The sequence below is a fragment of the Sminthopsis crassicaudata genome, chromosome 1 (assembly GCF_048593235.1).
Source record: "Sminthopsis crassicaudata isolate SCR6 chromosome 1, ASM4859323v1, whole genome shotgun sequence".
Classification (NCBI taxonomy): domain Eukaryota; kingdom Metazoa; phylum Chordata; class Mammalia; order Dasyuromorphia; family Dasyuridae; genus Sminthopsis; species Sminthopsis crassicaudata.
In genome coordinates this window covers 110498559-110518722 of record NC_133617.1, presented here as the reverse complement: position 1 = coordinate 110518722, position 20164 = coordinate 110498559, and the positions used below count along the sequence as shown (strand labels likewise).

The window sequence follows — 20164 nt, the reverse complement described above, 5'->3', positions numbered from 1 at the left end:
AGGCCTGAAGTCAGTTAGACTCATCTTCCTAAATTCAAATCCAGCCTCAGGTACTTATTAGCTGCATGACCCTAAGCAAGTCACTTAACCTTGTTTGCCTCAGTTTCCTAAAATGAACTAGAGAAGGAAATGGCAAACCACTTCAGTGTCTTTGCCAAGAAAACCCCAAATGGGATCCTGAAGAAACTAAACAACATGTGAGTACTTTTATATATGTTATAGTATTTGATATTACAGGAACCCTGAGAGGAAGGCATTATTATTATCCTCATTTTATAGATGAGGAAAATGAGGTTGAGAGAAGCTAATTTACTTGCCCAAAGTCACACAGCCTGTGTGAAACAAGGTTAGAACACTGACTCCAAGGTCTAGCATTATCTACTACATCATCACATGTCTAAAATTAGATATTAAGTGGTGATTTGGGAGGAAAGCAGAAAGCAGCAGCCCCTAGGATGTTCAGGCAGGATCCAGAAAGGCCTCCTCTTTAAGAGGTTGTTTGAGCTAAACTTTGAAGGAAGCAAGGGATTCTAAGAAATAGAAGTGAGAAGGGAGGGCATGTCGGGTAAGGAGGAAGGCCCATGCAAAGGGATGGTGGTAGGAACTGCATTGCTATGAAGGAGAAAGGGCAAGGTCCGTTTGGCTATAACAGTGAGTATGGAGGAGAGTAGTATGTTATAAGGCTGGAAAGTGAATATTAGAGCCACATTGTAGAGAGCTGTATATTTGTTCTCAAAGGTAACAGGGAGCTGCTGGGGTTTAGTAAGTAGGGGTGTCACATGGCTAGATTTATGCTCGAGGAAAATTCCTTTGACAGCAGATTCTGAATCAGAATCAAGAAAGACCTGAAGCAGAAAACTATTTCTAACCATTAGAAAAAATGCTCAAAATGGAGGGAGGGGAAGAAACAAGCATTTATTAATCACTTCCTACACAGCAGGCTCTTTGATAATGTCATCTCATTTGATCCTCACAACAACCCTGAAAGATTACTATCCCCAATTTTACAGCTGAGGAGAATGAGGCAATATAAGTGACTTACTGAGGGTCACACAGCTTGTCTGACATAATAGCTACCAAAATAGCATAATAGTTGACATTTCCACGGTGCTTTGCAATTTACAAAATGCATTCATATGCATTGGCTCATTGTATCACTACAATAAATATGTAGTGCCTTAAGGTTTGCAAAGTGCTTTACCTATATTAATCTTTTTATTGATAACAACCCTATGATATAAGTGCTATTACTAATCCCATTTTATAGAAGAAGAATTTAAGGCAGACAGAACTTATGTGACTTGCTCAGGGCCACACTGCTAATAAATGGCTAAGACTAGATTTGAATTCAGATCTTCCTGCTGAGCTGCTACAACAGCCCAGTGAGACTGAGGAATAGTGGCGCTGGATCCACATTAAGGTCCTGACACCACATAATGAGGAGTAAATTTTCTAACTTGTTAGTGGCCTCGAATGCTTTCCTGCTTTACAGAGGAGAAATCATGTCTGGATCAAAACAGAAAAGGATCTTGTGTGGTAGATAGTACAACATATACCCTTGATATGAAGGGAAGAAAAATTAAGCCATGAGATATAAGGGTCTTTTCTGAAGGGGCCTAGCTACCTAAACTTTAATTTATGTCTTCCAGCTGTCCAGTGCTCTCTCCACTTGCAAAGCAAATGTCTCATGTCAGGTACCTTAAATTAATCACAGGATTGGAGGATCATAAGAGGAATTCCCACTGGAATTTATCCAATAGCTATTAAAGCTTTGCTATAAAGACATCCGTTGAGAGTTCATACTTTTCCCAAAGCAAGTCCTTCTACTGCAGGATAGCTCTATTTATGAAAATCTAACTAGCAGCAGATTGCAGCTAGCACTTGTTCCTGCCTCTATCCTCTTGCACCAAGTAGAATCAGCAGGCACACAAGAGTGCAGAACAGTTCGCCTGATGAATCTCTCCTTCCTCATTCCTAGAACCATCCTTTCAAAGAGAAGCATTCAACACCTTTATCTTTTTTGTTCTAGCTTCTCCTAAGCCATGGAATGATTGTTGTGATCCCTGGTCTTTGCTTTGGTGTTTTCTTCCCACAAAATTGATTTTTAAATTCTTGTTTAGAACTCCCACTACCCCAATCCAAGCTCTTTTTAGTGATTTACCTGGTTATTTGAGGTGGCATTTGGGATGGGTTATGGGAGCGACTCAGATAAATATTTATTTGCTTTTTAAAAACTCATATGCATTGTGAAGAGAAATTGACCCTGCCTCTGTTGTATTCCACAGTTAGTTATTTGAGGTGACAATTGGGATGGGTTATGGGAGCAACTCAGATAAATGTTTATTCATTTTTTAAAATTTTATATGCATTGTGAAGAGAAACTGACCCTGCCTTTGTTCTCATTCCACAGATATAATGTGGTCTGATGTGTTTAGTGGATGAAGCTGACAGGAATCTCTTTCTGAGCTGAAATCCTTTTGAAAACAAAAACACCAGACTCGAACATTTGAAGGAAGCCAAAGCCATTTCAAAAGCAGAGTCCTTCTGGATCATTCCCCACGTTTTACCGCCCCACCCCAACTTAAGTAAAATAAGACATTTCACACCAGACAGATACTATGGCAAGCAAGAGAAAATCAACAACCCCGTGTATGGTCCGTGCGTCCCAAGTAGTGGAGCAGGAAGTCCCCGAGGATGTTGACAGAGGCAAAGATAAAGAAGTCGGAGCTCCCCAGCCTGACTCTGGTAAAGAGGGCTGGACCGCAGAGCCCGAGAACTCTTCCAAAGAAAGCGAACTGATGGAGGTGAAGTCGGCAGCAGAGAGCCAATCCAAAAAACTCCAGGGGGGCTATGAGTGCAAGTACTGCCCCTACTCTACCCAAAACCTAAACGAATTCACGGAGCACGTGGACATGCAGCATCCCAACGTGATCCTGAACCCGCTCTATGTGTGTGCGGAGTGCAACTTCACCACCAAAAAGTACGATTCCTTGTCCGACCACAATGCCAAGTTCCACCCCGGGGAGACAAACTTCAAGCTGAAACTGATAAAACGCAATAACCAAACCGTGTTAGAACAGTCCATCGAAGGCTCCAGCCATGGCGCGGCCCTCGGTGGCGGCGGCCTGGCGAGCAACGACGGCGACCCCGGCATTTCTGTGAGCAAGACGCCCATCATGAAACTGGGGAAGCCCAAAGCCGACGCCAAGAAGGCGCCCAGGAAACCAGAAGAAAGTGGCTCCGATAGCCACGTGGAAGGGAGCACCGCCGCCCGGGTGGTGACGGAAGCCGCCGAGGCTTTCGCGAGACTCAACGGCATTGAGCTGCTCCAAGACTCGCTAGGGCACGTGATGCCTTCTGTACAGCTACCACCAAATATTAACCTTGTCCCCAAGGTCCCTGTCCCATTGAATAGTACCAAATATAACTGTGCCCTGGACACCAACGCCACCATGATTAACTCCTTCAACAAGTTCCCTTACCCGACCCAAGCAGAACTGTCATGGTTGACCGCTGCCTCCAAACACCCTGAGGAACACATCCGAATCTGGTTCGCCACCCAGCGCTTGAAGCACGGGATAAGCTGGTCTCCGGAGGAGGTGGAAGAGGCGAGGAAGAAGATGTTTAACGGCACGATCCAGTCGGTCCCCCAGACCATCACTGTGCTGCCCGCTCAGTTGGCATCCACGAAGATGTCCCAGCCCATCATCCAGACTGCTCTGCCTTGCCAGATCCTTGGCCAGACCAGCCTGGTTCTGACCCAAGTGACCAACGGATCCACGGTTTCCTGCTCCCCCATCACGCTCGCTGTCACGGGGGTAACCAATCACGGCCAGAAGAGACCTTTACCAAATCTCCAAGCGGCTCCAGAGCCCAAACGGGCCCACGTGGCCCAGGTTCCCGAGCCCCCACCAAAGGTAACCCCCACCATATTGCCCACGACAAATGATCGGAAAAAGACAAAAGAACAGATAGCTGAACTGAAAGCAAGTTTCCTCCAGAGTCAATTCCCTGATGATGCAGAAGTCTACCGGCTCATTGAGGTCACCGGCCTCGCTAGGAGTGAGATCAAGAAATGGTTCAGCGATCACAGATATAGGAGCCAAAGGGGCATTGTCCATATCACCAGTGAGTCCCTTGCCAAAGACCAGTTGGCCATCGCGGCTGCCCGACACGGACGTTCCTACCACGCGTATCCAGACTTTGCCCCACAAAAATTCAAAGAAAAAACCCAGGGTCAGCTGAAAGTTCTGGAAGACAGTTTCATGAAAAGTTCCTTCCCCACTCAAGGAGAACTGGATCGTCTCAGATCAGAAACCAAGCTGAGCAGGAGAGAAATCGATACCTGGTTTTCAGAGAGGAGAAAGCTTAGGGACAGCATGGAGCAAGCCGTCTTAGACTCCATGGGATCCAGCAAAAAAAGCAAGGAGGCGACGGTCCCCAATGGTACCTTATCCCGGCTGGACCAGCTTTCTGGTGCCCAGCTGGCCAGTTCTCTCTCCAGCCCCTCCACAGCAATGATGAAGAACCAGGAGCAAATCCACCTCCTGAAGAGTACATTTGCAAGAACCCAGTGGCCCACCCCACAGGAGTATGACCAGCTAGCAGCAAAAACTGGTCTAGTCAGAACTGAAATTGTGCGCTGGTTTAAAGAGAACAGATGCTCGTTAAAGACTGGAACCTTAAAGTGGATCGACCAGTACCAACAACAGCACGCTGTGGACGGCCATGGCAACGAGCCCGTCCTGAGAAAGGCAGCACCACACCTCGCTGAAAGCCCAAAGAACGGGGGTGAGATGGTTCAGCAGTATTTTAAGGACCACAAAAAGCTGAGCGAAGAGGATCTGGACAAACTGGTGACCAGGGCAAAAGTGGGTTGCGAAAAGACCAAAGACTCCTTGCCGGGCAAGACAACCGAGGCCGCTTCGGACAGATCTGAAGGTAACAGCCGGGATGGTCATGGCAGTGATGAGAATGAGGAGTCTGATGTTGTGGACTGGGTAGAGGTGACGGTTGGGGAGGACGATGGCGTCGCAGACTGTGCAGATAGCTGGAGCCGCGCTGCACCAGACGGTCGCGCCGAGCCGGCCAGTTATGATTCTGATTCTGAAGGTGTAACTGAAGACACTGGCCACGTTTAGACAGGTAATTCTGCCTCGGAAGTAGTAACTCCTCTAAGTCACTCCTAGGCAAAGAGACCGAGGGAGAGAGAGGTAGCTCCTGTCATCTCCTCAGTCCTTGAGCTACCGTTAGGGAAAATGAAGAGGGAGAGCCTGGGATGTGTCCAGTCTTCAAGATAACGGGGTTGTATAATATATACGCGTATGTGTCCACACACATCAGTGTATGTATGGATGCGCGTCTATATATACACATATAGCCAGGTGTCAGCATAATAAGCAAATTTAAATTAAGGTATAGAGATATAGGAGCAGCCAGGTGGCACAGTGGATAGAGCTTGGAGTCAGGAAGATCGTTTTTCCTAAGTTCAATCAATATCTCCCTCTCTTCTCTCTTCCTCTTTTCCCTCTTGTCTCTCTGCCCCCATCTCTCCCTCCCTCCTTCTATGTCTCTGTGTCTCAGGTCTCTGTGTGTGTGTGTCTGTGTGTGTCTCTCTGACTCCCTCTGTGTGTGTGTGTGTGTGTGTGTGTGTGTGTGTGTGTGTCTCCCTCTCCTTCTTCTTCTCCCTCTCCCTCTCTTTCTCTCTTCTCTCTGTCTCTGACTGTCTCTCTTATCTCTCTGTCTCTCTCTTGTCTCTATCTGTCCCTGACTCGGCCTCTCTCTTGTCTCTGTCTCTCTGACTCTTGTCTCTGACTCTCTCTCTCTGACTCTGTCTCTCTTGTCTCCTTGTCTCTCTGACTCTGTCCCTGACTCTGCCTCTCTCTGACTCTGTTTCTCTCTCTCTGACTTTGTCTCTCTCTGTCTCTTTGTCTCTCTGTCTGTCTGTGTTTATCTCCTCCCACCTTTTGTTTCTCCCTCTCTCCTCACCTTTTTCTCTTCCCATCCCTTCATTTCCTCCCTGTTTCTTTCCCTTTCCTCCCTTCTCTCACCCCCCAACTCTTTCCCTGTGTTTCCTACACACACACACACACACACACATGCAGATGTACATTTAATTGGAATTGACAAATTATGTCCTTATTTATAACAGTTGGCCATGTCTACCATTCACCTAGGAAGTCACCTCTCTGCCCAGTCTATGATGTCCCGCGTGCCTTTTCTCCTTTTCTAATAGCAGTTGTTCGAATCTCTCCTGTATTTTGTGTCGGCCACTGGTAGATGAAGAATAATATGTTTTTTAAGAGTAAAAACCCATTTAGATTTGTTTTCTTTAACTGAAAATATTTTAAAAGATTTCTGAAGTAGTTGATCTGTCCAGTGGCATAGATGAGAGTCTGAGTTGCCTGCCCTAGTTAAGTAAATGTGTTCTCCTTTGAATTGGTCACCCATAACCCTGCAAATCTAGACTAGATTGGTGTAATTGAGGCCCAGAGAGCCCCAAGAGGAGAGGCGAAGGAGGTAGGTAACCATAGTTACTAATGTCCATGCCCTCCACATAATGGGCTTTTCCATGGAATCGGATCTAGGCTGATGCTTTTCAACAGGTCAGTGCAGATGGGGTCCCTCCTGCACCACCGCCAGCTTGGTAGGGAATACAGAGGATGCAAAGTGAGGAAAAGAGATGGATGCACAGATGGCCCCACCTTCTCCTCCACAGCCCAAACACTGCATGGCCACCCCAGAGCTAGCTGGGGGGGGGGGGAGAAGGGGGCCTCCTGTGGCTGAGCCCTCTTAAAGCCCCACCTGCCTCCTCAAGAAGGAGCTGCACATAAGTTTAATGGTGTATGAAGACCTCACACCTTATTTTTAAAAGAACAGCAGAAATCTCAGTGTCAGTTTTGTATCTAAATGAAGCAGCAGAGATGCTCACTTCCTCTTGATGAATAAACTTGGGCAGGATTGAGAATGAAAGAGGGAACTGGAAGCCAGGCCCAGCCACCCTCCCTTTGCTTAATTAGCAGCCAGCTGGCCAGTCTGACTGGTGCTGTTCTCCCTCCTCACTGTCCACCTTCTGGTGTAGGTGCTAACGGGTATTGCATGAATTAGCAGTGACAGAGCCGACGGGGCAGGCACCCACAGGAGAGGGGATGGGGAGAGCCTGCTTTGGGATTCAGCCTGAATTCTTAAAGAATTATTTTTTTCCTTTCTCAGGAGTTAAGTTTCACCAGCAGATGCTACTGGGTGTTAGTGATTAATCTCTCAGAGAAAGAGAGAGAAAAAGAGACACCCCGTGTTAACCCAGCACACAGATTTCTTGAGCAAGGGAAAACGTTTCATCAAAATGAAGTGGTAATTTTAAAAAAAAATCACTAGCCACAAGCATTCCTCCAATCTCATGTCCTCAGTTCTTCCAGACCCTTTAGGCATGTATACATGGAGATTTTTTGTGACATTAGCTAAATAGCTGCAATTTTCACATATCATTTTAAGGTTTGGAAAGTGATGAGTAGAGAGAGAAATCTATCTAGGTTTCTTATATACATTTTATAGATGAGGAAACTGGGGCAGATAAAGATTAAGTGATTTTCCCAGGATCACATAGTTAGTTACTGTGCATTGCGAGGTTCAAACCCAGGTTCTCCAGATTTTAGCCCCAGCACTATCCTCTGAGTCATCTGACTGCCTCTGACAGATTACCAGGTTAGATACTAGTCTATATTTGGTCCACCCTTTTCTAAGAAATTAAGCAAAATAGTTTTAATAACTGAATTTGAAAATTTTCCAAGGCAGGTAGATATAAAAGAATTAGAGGCCAAAGTAAGTGGAGTATTATCCTGTCCACAATTGGTCTGTGCTCATATAAAAATGATATGACTACCTAAATTAATCTAATTCAGTAAATTAGTGGTGTTTTAGTACAGTGCCTCTCATTTGCACAGTCATGTCTGACTCTTCTTAACCCCACTTAGAATTTATTGGCAAAGATACTGAATCGAGGTTTGCCATTTCTTTCTCCAGCTCATTTTACAGGTAAAGAAACTGAGGCAATCAGTTATGTCACAGCGTGTGAGGCTAGCTTTGTACTCAGCATGCCAGCTGTCTAGCCTGGCTCCCGGTAGTTGCTTAAATGCTTGTTCCCTTTCCCTGCATGTACAGTCTGGAGCATCTCACTTCTGTCTGTCCTGGAACTTGAACTCTTACTGTATAGCATGTTAACTCTGGTCAGAGCTGGTACAAAGTGCCAGGCAGTCTTAGGCCACAAAGATCATTTCTGACGGTAGCAATCAGGGAGGACTTCCTATAAGAAATGGCTTTGGGACTGAGTAGTCCTGTTCTGTGTGCCATAAGGAATAGGAGTTAGGAAGGAGCCCTGTCATTGAGGTCAGAGAACAGGTTCTAAGACTCAAAAAGCTTTCACCAGAATAGCCCCATGGGTAGGATTGTCCCCCTGATCCCCTCTTGGCCCTGTTCCTGGTTTCCAGACTTCAGAACCACATCTTTTACCATTCCCTTCATCACCTGGAGCCTCCTCATCCCTGGAGATGACTACCCTGTCTGCCTTCCCAGCCTAGGCCACCCCCTTCTCCCATTGGGCATTCCTCCTGGGGTCCCATTTTGTCCAGGGCTTAGGCTAGCCTGCCTTCTTTTCTTGGTCCTGTTCCTTAATTGTATACACCCATTAAATTAAATGAAAATTAATGGGCCCAGGTGACACTTCCATTTGTATCCCAACCCCTTGTTCCAGCATCCTTTTATGAGTTGTCTTCCCCGCTAGAATGTAAGCTCCTTGAGGGCTGGGGCTGGCTTTTCTTTCCCCAGCACTTACTTCAGACCTTGGGCACATAGTAAGTGTTTAATATAAGTTTGTTTCCTTCCTTCTTTCATTCCATTTCACACAGAAAGAAACTGAGACCTACTGCATTTTAGGAACTTGCCCCTGACCACCACAATACTACTTCTGAGTGTCGGGAGTGAGAAGTGAATTCAGGACTCTGAATCCCAGTGTCCTTTGCAGGGAGTTCTCCTTTGGGCGGAAGCCACAGAGAGAGTGACTCACTAGGAATCTTTAGGGAAAATTTCTAACAACGGTTTCTTTTCGCTGAAGGACTTCAAGCAGAGGCTGTGTGACTTTTTGTTGGTGGGGCTGTTGGGGTTTCTGTTCAGATCCAGCTTGGACTAAGCGATCTTTGGGTCTTTTCCAACTCTGAGCATTCTGTGTAACTAATAATGTGTCCTGGACTTTTGCCTGAAATCAGAATCAACTCAGAGGATCATAGTATGTAGACATCAGTCTCTGTCCTTTTTTGTAAATCAGGATGTTTTTCCTTCTCTCATTGCTTATTGTCTGTGATCTTTCAAGCAATAATTCAGCGACCTTCAGTGTCCCAGAATATTGTTCATCTAAAAGTGTTGATTCAGTCTATCAAGGCTAGTCAGGGACGCTCCTACTCTCTATTTATCTCAGGTTTTAACTTCTTTCATTCATTTTTGTTTTGTATTTTCCAATCCATAGGTCATTCTTATCAGAGAAAATAGAAGTAAAGCAATAATCATAATCATGACCCATACTGATATAATAGGGATTTAAGAGTTGTACCATTCTCTGCATATGTTATCATTTGATCCTTAACAACAACCCTGGGAGACAGGTACAATAACACCGATTAACCCTATTTTGTTGTTGAGGAAACTTGAGGCGAAGATTAAGTTGCTTACATAGGATCATGAAGCTAGTAAGTTTCTAAAATAGAATTCAACCTCAGTTCTTCCTAACTCCAGATCCATTATTCTATCCCTGTGCCCTGATGTTTTACATAAAGGATGTTGTAATTGTCTCATAAGAGAAACCTTAAAATCGTCACGGTCTCAGACACTTACTAATTGTACAATGCTGGGCAAATCATTTAACCCTGTTTGTCCCAGTTTCCCTCCTGTCAAAAGAGCTGGAGAAAGAAATGGCAAATCACTCCAGTATCTCTGCCAAGAAAACCCCAAATGGAGTCACAGAGATGAATATGATTGTCATGAATCAACAACAAAAATTGCCTTGTCCATGCTAAAAAATGATACTTCATCTAGGATTCCTCCCCTACTAATAATATATCCTTTTTGTTGTCCTTAATTTTTCATTTCAACCTCAGATCATTATAAACTTCAAGACTCTTTAACACTATTTTGTTTTTGTTTTGTTTTGCAGTTGGAATTAAGTGACTTGCCTAGGGTCACACAGCTAGGAAATATCAATACTATTCTGAAAGTATCATACCACACTTCTGTGGGCACCTTATCCTCTTTCCCACTTAGTCATGGCTCACATCAGTACCTACGACAAAGCCCTATTCTCACTGCCCTAGTTACACCTTTCCATGTAGGGGAGATAAAAGTGGCTGGGGCAGCTAAATAGCACAGTAGATAGAACACTGGGCCTGGAGTCATATGTTCAAATCTGTCCTCAGACACTTCCTAGCTGTGTGACTCTGGCAAGCCACTTTAACTTTTTCCCTCAGTTTCTTCATCTTTAAAATGAGGATAATAATGGCACTCATCTTCCAAGGCTGTTATGAGGATCAAGTATGATAATAATTGTAAAGCACTTAGCGCATAGTAATGGCTATATAAATATTAGGTAGTGATTATACATATATATATATATATATGTATGTATATGTCAAATATGTATATATATGTCAAATGTGTATTTTATCATTATTTAATATATTGATAATATTATTAAATTTTAGAAACTGGATCTCATATTCTCATAGCTTGTGACCTTGGGTAGTAATTTGTCTACACTTTCTATATTTTAGTTTCTATATCTATAAAATGTGGGTAAAAATATTTATACTTTCTCCCCAAAAGACTTGTCGTGATGATCATATGAAATTATATAATATGAAGAGACAAGATTCAATTCTAAAAATGGAAGCTGCTAACATATCAGAAAACCAGCTTTTCTTGGGGGCCTCTTCCATCTTTCCATCAGTTCCCTCACAAGCTCTTTCCAAGTCCGGCCTTCTCGTGTGAGAACAAATGTTCTTTTCTTTTGGCATTTAATATTCCTTAGTAGCCTCCTGGCTGTCATTCCTCCAGCCCTCCCAGCCCCTGTGTTCTCTTCTCCCAATACTGTGGTTCCTGACTCATTCATTGTTGCTCCCTGAAGAAAGCTCCCAGAAGAAACACAGCCCAAATAACTGAGACTCAGAGGCGTATCTGTTAATGCACTAAATTACCCATAAACATCATCTGTGATTTTTTTTTTTTTTGCTCTACCAAAAAAACCCTCCATTCCAGACATAGTTTTTCCTCTACCTCCCTTTTGACCTTCTGATCGGGTAAACAGAGAGCCCTTTTCAGCTTTTTTCATTGCTAGCTTGCAGGATGGGAAGATAGTGTTTGTTTCAAACCATGTACAATGAGACAGAAAACCTAAAAGCGTACTCACTTGCCAGATGGAGAGGGGGCCGTGCATTGAGTGTCATCCAAAGAGAGAGAGAGAGAGAGAAAGAGAGAGATTTTTCCAATCAGTTAGCAAAAAGTAGATTTCAGGGTGATTTTTGCTTAGCCTGTGGGAACGTGTGTATTTGGGGAGTTCAACAAGGGGATGGAGAGATACACATGCAAACACAGCTCACTATCTTTTAAACTTCAAAATAACTTAGATTTCTATTGGGCTTTTTACCATTACCAGTATTTTCACTAACATTGTCTGAAGCAGAATTCTATATCTGATTTTAGAGTCAGAAGGGTCAGGCTCATCTAAATAAATCAGGAATTTTAAATCTGAGGTTCTTGACCTTATTTTGTGTTATTGTTTCTTTGTTTTTCACTATTTTTTGTACCTAATCTCTTTGTAGTTTTTTCAATTACACATATAAAGATAATTGTCAACATTCATTTTTGTACAATTTGGAGTACCAATTTTTTTTGCCTTTCCTCTCTTCCCTCCTCCTCCCCCAATTTTTCACTATTTTGATCATGGTATTTTAACATAATCAGTTTCCTTTGTAATCAATCTTGTGTTTTATTTATTCACTCTGCAAAGAAGTCTGTTACCTTTGCCAAACTCCCCAACAGAGTAGGACAAAAAAAAAAAAAAAAAAAAAAGGTTAAGAAATCCTGCCTTGGTTCAGTCTCTAAGCCATGAATGCCATATACAATCTGATCTTGATCTTGAAAAGAACCTTTACATAAGAGGATCATAAACTTTTTTTTCCATGTCATGGACTTCTTAGGCAGACTATGTGAAGCCTATTCTCAGAATAATGTTTTGAAAGGCCTAAAATAAAATACATAGGATTACAAAAAAAAAGTTACACTGAAATATAGTTATAAAAAATATAGCAAGTTCACAGATCCCTTGATTTGGAACTCCCTACTCTTGGCTGATTTTTTTGCTTGTTTACACTGGCCTTGGGATCATTTCTTCAGTGCAGCAATGGAAATCCATGACCCATCCCGCTCTAAAAACTTAGCCTCATTTCACAGAGTCTTAAAAGTTTCCTAAAATGTAGTCCAGCTGCTGATATCTTATCATGACATAGAGGTGACTCCAGGATTCTTGGAGGCTATGTCAGTGAAGTGTAAGCCTAGACTGGTTCTACTAAGCTAGAAAAACTTTAATCATGGCCCCTGTGACAGCTCAGGTCTCTTTCCCTGAGAAGCAACCTAAAGTAGAGAGGCTCGTCATCAGTAGACTGGGCCACTTCGTGATGAAGTTCAGAGGGAGCCATGGCAACGCCACAAAACAGAGAAAAACAAAAAATGGCCTTTCTCCTTGTATGACCCTCTTTTCATTTTTGAGGTGACAGATACCAAAGGGGAGATGAGCAGAAGGTGCTGAGATTGTTAAACTATTAATAAATTTTGATTTGATTATTTGTATTTTAAATATCCTTATCCAACAAGTGGACATATTGCTGGAGGAACTGAATCATATCAAGCTTGACTTTCTTGCTATAAATGAAAGCAGGAGAAAGCAGAAATTGTAGTGAGTGGATTGCTAATTCACAGGCACCCTGAAGAGGCAAAGAAAGGAGTTGGCAGAATAGGGTTTCTGTACCCAGAGGTTTTTGTAAAAGCATTATTTCATCAATTATTGCAGAACTAAATATAAATAGTTGTAAAAAAATAAAATAAAATAACTGCTTATGCCCCAGTATCAATTGCTGAAGATAAAGTGGTAGAGAAATTCTAAGAACTTGGTAAAATCCTTCAAATCAAACTCAGCTTATACTCATATTTGGAGACTTTGGGGCAAAATTGGAAAAAGGTGAAGATGGGGGAAAATATGTTGGGAGAGTCTGGTTCAGGGAGAAAGAATGAAAAAAGTCTAAGATTTGGCTGTTGCCCAAAAGTTACTATGTGCCTCTATAACATGAACCATCAAAGAATTTGGTGCTGTACATGGCAGTTAGTCAACTGCCACCATTTATTAAGCACCTATTGTGTGCCAGGCACCGTACTGAGTACTGGGAATACAAAAAAGGAGCAAAAGACAGTCCCTTCCTTCAAGAAACTCTCCTTCTTGGGAGAGTTTGACACCTCTGATCTGTGTAAATGGAAGGAATTCCCAAAGAGATGAAACCACATGCCCACATTTGAGCATAGGGTATCCTTCTGTCCAAAGGTTGTTCAGGTTCCCTTTGCAAGATGCCCACATCTTGGTACAGTGGAAAGAACACTTATTCTAGAGTCAGGAGACTTGGCTTAATGTCCCTCCTTCCCTTCCTATCCCATGGGACCTGCGTGAACTTCAGTAAATCATACTCCCTGAACCTAATTTTCTTGATATATAAAATGAGATCAAACTCAGTGGTCTATTAGGACCTACCAGCTCTAGATCTAGGGTGCTTCATCTAGAAACAGCTGGGTTGCCCAATGGGGAGACCACTGGACTTGGAGCCAGAAAGACCTGAATTCAAATCTGGCCTCAGGCACTTACTGTGAGACTCTGGGCAATGCTGTTTGCCTCAGTTTCTCATCTGTAAAATAGAGTAATAACAGCCCCTACTTCACAGGATTGTTTTGAGCATCAGATATGATAATACCTCTAACATGATTAGCACAATGCCCACTATATTTTATTGTCATTGTTCAGTCATGTCCAACTCTTCATGATCCCATTTGGAGTTTTCTTGCCAAAGATACTGGGGTGCTTTGCCATTTATTTTCCCAATCCATTTTATAGATGGGGGAAATAGGGTGAAATGATTCACTCAGGGTGACTCAGCTAGTGTCTGAGGCCAGATTTGAACTCAGGAAGATGTCTTCTTTGTTCTAGACCCTGAACTCTGTTCACTGTAATACCTCACTGCCCCTGTCTGGCACATAATAGGTGCTTTTTATACACCCTTCCCCCATTATCGAAATCATATGAAACCAACTGTCCTCTATGACAGAGGTGTCAAACATACTCCTACAACCATCTATCCAAACCAGATTAAAATGTAATTGGGAAATATTTAATAAAAATATAATAGATTATAGATAATTGGTTATGGAGTGGTACAGTAGAGAGACCTTACCTAGAGTCAGGAAGGCTCACCTTCCTGAGTTTGAGTGTGAACTCAGACACTTACTAGCTGGACAAGTCACTTAACCCCATTTGCCTCCGTTTCCTGGTCTCTAAAATGAGCTATAGAAGGAAATAGCAAACCAGTCCAGTATCTGCCAAGAAAATCTCATATGGGGTCACCAGGCATCAGACACAACTGAAGAGCAACAGATATGACTTTCTATATCAATATGTAGAATTATCCATTTCTATTTTAATTTTATACCTTCGATCTATAACCATCCCAAAACCTACAGTTACAGTCTCCACTTATAGACCTTTCCTTTTCTGCAGTGGGTCATTCACCACTTTCCAAGGCATATTGGTCTACTTTGGAACAACTGTAATTTATAAGGAATTTTTTCTTTCTCGTGTCTATTTTCTGTAACTTTGTAAAGTAGGTAGTACAAGCAGTACTCTCATTTACAAATGAGGAAACTGAGTTGCATAGGAGTAAAGATCATCCATTGCTAGTGATAATATTCAAAAGGGGCACAATCCCAGTCTTCTAGCTCTAAATCCAGTGCTCTTGGCATTGTATCACGCTTTCTTCCTCCATCGTTATACTTTGAATTGGCCATTCCCTGACAAGAGATACTTTAATGAATGGGTTCACTTTGGATCTAAACAGAATGGGATAGAATGTCTCCAGAGACCAGAACCCAGCATGCTAAGCTAGTTTATTGTGAGCTTCAGAAAATAGCACAGGTTATTTTTACCAACACAGATAATAGACCCTGCAGACCCTCTTTGTTTTAATAATGCAAACACTCTTTGTCAACTATGCAGTTTTGCAAACATTCCTGATATAATGTAAGGTAAAATTATTTCTTAAACCTAATAACCAGCCTGATTTATGAGACATTTCCAAATAATTTTCAATTAACCTTTGATACAGGTAACCATAAACAGAAACCTAATAAAAACTAACCACTTCTCCAATGTCCTTCCACCAACTTTATTGGTTTTCTTTTATTAATAATGCCTTTTGTTGATTATACTACAGTCCCCTAAAGTCTTCCCTTATAATAATGGCAGGGAGGTAAGCCAAACTTCACACTGAATGTGTTAGTGAATGCACTATTCTGTACCCATACCATCTTTCCACAGAGAGAGCAATCTGTTTTGTTTGTTTTTTTTAACCAAAACAGTCTTGCAGAGAATCCAGTTTATATTGTATTTTCATTTTTGTAGTAACAATGGCTATTGTTCTATTGGGTCTATTTCCTTCATTCTACATACATCCATTCGGGTCTTCCCCATATTTCTTTGAATTTCTCCTGTGTTCTTTTTTTTGGGGGGTAGCATTCAGATTTAACTAACTTTCTGGGAGTCATACAGCTTGTGTCAGAAACTAGATTTGAATTCACATTTTCCTGACTGTAGGACTGGTACTTTATCTACTGTGTACCTAACTGCCCATTTGGTACAGTAATAGCCCCTTGCATTCTTCTTAGACCACATTTTTTAACTATTATTGCTCAAATAAGAAAACATATACTTTGTATCCAGTTTTTTACTACCACAGAAAGTGCAATTATGACTATTTTGCATTTCTTGGATTCTCTGTCTTTGATCTCTTTACAATATATGCTCAGTAATGTATCAATAGAGCAGAGTGTCTAATGATAACTAGCATTTATATAGTTTGTTAAAGTTTGCAAAGCTGAACTATAACACGTTACATATGTTTGATCCTCAAAATTACCCCGAGAGGTGTTATTACCTCATTTTGTAGGTGAGAAAACTGTTAATAAGTAACAGAATTCAAACTCAGTTCTTCCTAAATCCATGTCCAGGATTGTATCCACTAGACCATCCCCCTGCCATGTAAACAATTCACTTATATTTCTTTCTAGAACGGTTGGACCAACTTTACCAACAGTATACTGATGTGCTTGTCTCTCCACAGTCTCTCTAACTCTGTTTCCATCTTTTATCATCTTTGCAAAACACTGATCTCCTTTAAGTGAATAATCTCAACTCCCTTGGTGCTTATTCCAAATCTTCTTTTTAACTATTTGCACTCTATTGAAAATGAGAAAAGGCAGCAAACTATGGCCAAAAGGCTATCAAAAAAATGGAGGAGGAAGAGACATCAAGACCCCAGTATTCTGTATGTGTTAAAAATTGCCCAACAAAAATTGGGTATTAGCCATTGAATTTAATTCAGTAAATATTTAAGTGCCTGCTTTGAACAATTTGGGGATATAAAGTTAACATACAACCTAACACAACAAACATTAAATGCCACTGTGTGAATTATAAAGTTTAGAAGTGATTTTTTTTTTGCTGAGGCAGTTGGGGTTAAGTGACTTCCCCAGGATCACACAGCTAGTAAGTGTTAAGTGCTTGAAGCATAATTTGAACTCTGGTTCTCCTGACTTCAGGGTCAGTACTCTATCTACTATGCCATCTTAGCTGCTCTCCCTAGAAGTGATTTTTAGGGTTTTTTTTTTTAATTTAGTAGGAGTATGTTATACCACAAGTAGCTAGAACACAATATTAAGTGTATTAATTACAAAACAAAGTGTCAAATGAGAGGGAAGGAAGCCAACAAACATTAGGCACCCCTTTTGTGTCAGGCATGGTGCTAAGTGCTTTTTAATGCCATCTCATTTGATCCTCCTAATAACCTTGAGAGGTAGATGCTAATAGTATCCCATTTTACAGTTTAAGAAACTGAGGACAGAGGCCATGACCCAAGCCAGTCAGTGAGTCTAGGCTAGGTTTGACTGTTTGATCCCAGACCTAGCACTGCATCCCCTAGCTGTCAAATTTTGTTAATCACTTTAATTAAGTGACTTGGGGCTCCTTATCTATGAGTGGACTTAGATTAGGTGACCTCTAAGGGCTCTTTTAACTGTGGGTCAGTGATCCTGAACCAAGATCATTTCGAATACCATATCCAGGCTCTATCTACCTAGTTTTATTATTTAGTTGCTTCTGTCATATCTAACTCTTCATGACCCCATTTGGGGTTTTCTTGACAAAGATCATTAAGTAGTTTGCTATTTCCTTCCTCAATTCATTTTACAGACAAGGAAACTGAGGCAAATAGCATTAAGTGACTTGCTCATACAGCTAGTAAATGTCTAAGGTTAGATTTGAATTCAGGAAAAGCTCTTCCTGACTATCCCCTGCATCATCTCTCCACGTTGTTATTGTTGGGGCTATTCAAGAGTAGAATGAGAATTCCCAGGGATTCGTGGGTTTTCCTTCCCTCACTGGAAGTCTCCAGGTGAAAGCTGGAAGAATATTTATGGGTAATGTCTCAGAAAGGATGTATGTGCAATTACAGGCGGGACCAGATGGCCTTTGAGGTCCCTGGCGAATTTACTCACCAGATATACCCTATTAAACCTACCTTGACTGGAGAACACATACCAATAGCACTTTGCCAAGCTCTGACACCATGAAAAGTCTTAAATACGGTTTTGTTTTTCCTCCCCTCAAAGAAGAATATTGGAAGATCAGCAAAGAGACTTTCCTAACTAACTTCCCTGAGAAGGATGTACACCTCACTGATACTTTCTCCTTGTGCTTTGTTTTCAGAGAAACCAGTCAGACCTACTATCCCGATCATCAGTGGGGCTTCATCTGTGAAGAGAGCAGAGAAATTCACTCTTCCTGCCTTTGGACAAGACCGCCAAGGACCGCTAACTCCAAGCTGAGCCGCTCTGGGGTCTGCCTTTCCACGGCCTCCATCCCCAGCAAGCACTCATCCGATGGAATTGTTCATAGTGCCAAAGTCCTACTACTGCATTTTCAAAGGGTCCTTGTAAATAGATTGCTCCTCCTTCCCCACCCCCACCCCCCCTACTCTCACGCCCCCAATTTCTTGCGATACTGGAATTGATTTGTACAACGTGGCCATTTTGTTACCTTTTTAAATCGGCTCAAGTTGCTTTTACAGATCATATGCTTGCAAGGTTTTTGGGGGGAGGCTGGTAATGTGTGCTTTTATTTTTTCTTTTTTTCCCTCTTTTTTTTCCTTGTTTTTGTTTTTAGAATTAGCAACCACTATATCTGCATCTGGGTTTTGGAGGGATTCTCATGATTTTGTTTCATTTTTTAAACCTAGTTTGGAATGGGGGAGATTTCCGATGGGGTGTGCAGAGAAGTCTCCTTTTAGTTTACCCCAGAGGTAGCTTATAATCAGAGCAGCCTCAGACCCAGACTTAGCCCCCTTTCCTTCCCAGCTGTTTGCATGGGACTCCCTGCTGTAAGCTCTCCATAAAAGGCTTTCTGCACTGCTGGGAGCAGGGGGCTGATTGCCTAACTACTGTATGTCCCTAGCCACGCTCTTGGCCCAGCAAGCATCCCGAGAGTTGCATGGCATGCACCTGTCCTTTTAAAGCACCTTTTTATATAAAAGGAGGAGAAGGGCTCCAATGTTTCTTAGGAGTTTTTTTTCTAAAATGGAATTCATCATACCTGATGGTACCAAGATCAACTGGGGGAAAAGCTCCAGTGTTTCTTAGGATTCTTTTTTTTCAAAGCTGGAATTCATCAAACCTGGATGGTACCAACATGAATTAGAAGAAGGGCTCCAATGTTTTTTAGGAATTTTTTTCTAAGATGGAATTTATACCTGGATGGTACCAAGATGAACTGTTTGGGAGTCTTGTTTTTTCTTAACTGCCTTTTTGTGGGTGTGATAATTGACAAGATCTCTGCATAAGCCTTCACTGTTATTATTTTTTTTAAGCAATTTTAGATCCCTGAGTGCACTTTTTTCAAATGCCCCTAACTTGGAAAAAAAATAAAATGAAAGAGATATCTCATGTAAATGTTGCAGTATGAATAGTTGTGTTGGCAAACTTTCCCTACCCCCCACCCCCTATTTCAGCACACCGCACAAATCAGAACGTTTAGGGAGTGTGGATAAAACCAACTTTTATAACTTGTTGCTCATTTGTTGTAACTCAATAAAACAAAGACTAAACATTTTTATAACCTTTTCCTCTGCTGCTTTTCTTTATTTTATTCCCTTAGAAGAATCCTTTTATTCCCCAGAAGAATCCCTTAGATCGGGGTCTTCCGTGTTTTCTCCCCTACTGGACCAGGCTAGCTAAGTTCAGAGGTGACCATAACACAGTGGATTACAGAGGGAAGAACATTTTGGCCAGAGCAGCTCTTAAAAGCAAGACAAATTAGTTAAAATTGTTGGAGTCTTAGTCTCAAGAGCAAATCTCTGCCTTGATGAATTTATAAGGAGGGCCTGGGGAGAGGGAGACATAGTCACTATCTGCAGATACTTAAAGGGCCACATAAAGGAAGCAGTACCCTCATTCAGTTTGGTCCCAAGCCAGAACTGGGAGCAATGGAAAGACATTACTAGGAGGCAAATTTAGCCTCCACATCAGGTGGAAAAAATTCCATTTATATTTTCTTTTTCTTTTTTTCTTTCTTTTTTTTTCCTTTTTCTGAGGCTGGGGTTAAGTGACTTGCCCAGGGTCACACAGCTAGGAAGTGTTAAGTGTCTGAGACCAAATTTTGAACTCGGGTCCTCCTGAATTCAGGGCTGGTGCTCTATCCACTGTGCCACCTAGCTGCCCTGAAAAAATTTCAAAGAGTAGATCCACCCCAAAGTAGAATAAGCTG

At 42.0% G+C, this 20164-nt stretch overlaps 1 protein-coding gene across 20 annotated transcripts in view; it reads left to right on the top strand.

Annotated features, from left to right (window-relative positions):
- Nucleotides 1-19516, top strand: part of ZHX2 (zinc fingers and homeoboxes 2) — a 220918-nt gene extending 201402 nt beyond the window's left edge. For 17 of the 20 annotated variants that reach the window (XM_074266277.1, XM_074266259.1, XM_074266317.1 and 14 more), the window contains 2 exons: nt 2411-5145; nt 18113-19516. In XM_074266277.1, the coding sequence (XP_074122378.1) occupies nt 2619-5141 (2523 nt within the window). In that variant the 5' untranslated portion in view covers nt 2411-2618 and the 3' untranslated portion in view covers nt 5142-5145; nt 18113-19516. The remainder of the gene's footprint in view (nt 1-2410; nt 5146-18112) is intronic. The other 3 variants (XM_074266406.1, XM_074266417.1, XM_074266428.1) reach the window with 1 other exon arrangement.
- The last annotated feature ends 648 nt before the right edge of the window (nt 19517-20164 follow it).